This window comes from Antrostomus carolinensis, unplaced genomic scaffold (assembly GCF_000700745.2).
Source record: "Antrostomus carolinensis isolate BGI_N321 unplaced genomic scaffold, ASM70074v2 scaffold28623, whole genome shotgun sequence".
NCBI classification, from domain to species: Eukaryota; Metazoa; Chordata; class Aves; order Caprimulgiformes; family Caprimulgidae; genus Antrostomus; species Antrostomus carolinensis.
Window position 1 is genome coordinate 30,667 of NW_010306299.1, and position 290 is coordinate 30,956.

Consider the following 290-nt stretch of genomic DNA (forward strand, 5'->3'; position numbering starts at 1 on the left):
TGCTGCTCCGTGCCGGGCTGGGCACGACGCTGCCGCTGCCAGCCCTCGGTGAAGCCACGCTGTCCCCTCTTGCCTTTCCCTGCGGTGGAAATTAATTGATCTCATTAGGAGATGCAAATGAGGGCGTCACGGCAGCAGCTTGCATTCGCCTGGAGCCTGTTATTCCCCGGTGAATTATTTTACAGCGCGTCAAAGTAACGTGGGTGCAGGATGTGTGCGGTGGCGTGTGGCCGTGTGCGGTGGCGTGTGGCCGTGCCCACCCCACGCCAGGGCAGCGTGTTGTCCCCACC

General features: G+C 62.1%; 1 protein-coding gene across 1 annotated transcript in view; it reads left to right on the forward strand.

Moving 5' to 3' along the window:
- Window positions 1–290, forward strand: part of LOC104522724 (double C2-like domain-containing protein beta) — a 33,590-nt gene that overhangs the window by 30,534 nt on the left and 2,766 nt on the right. The window contains exon 7 of the mRNA XM_010165094.1: window positions 210–214. Coding sequence (XP_010163396.1) covers window positions 210–214 — 5 coding nt within the window. The remainder of the gene's footprint in view (window positions 1–209; window positions 215–290) is intronic.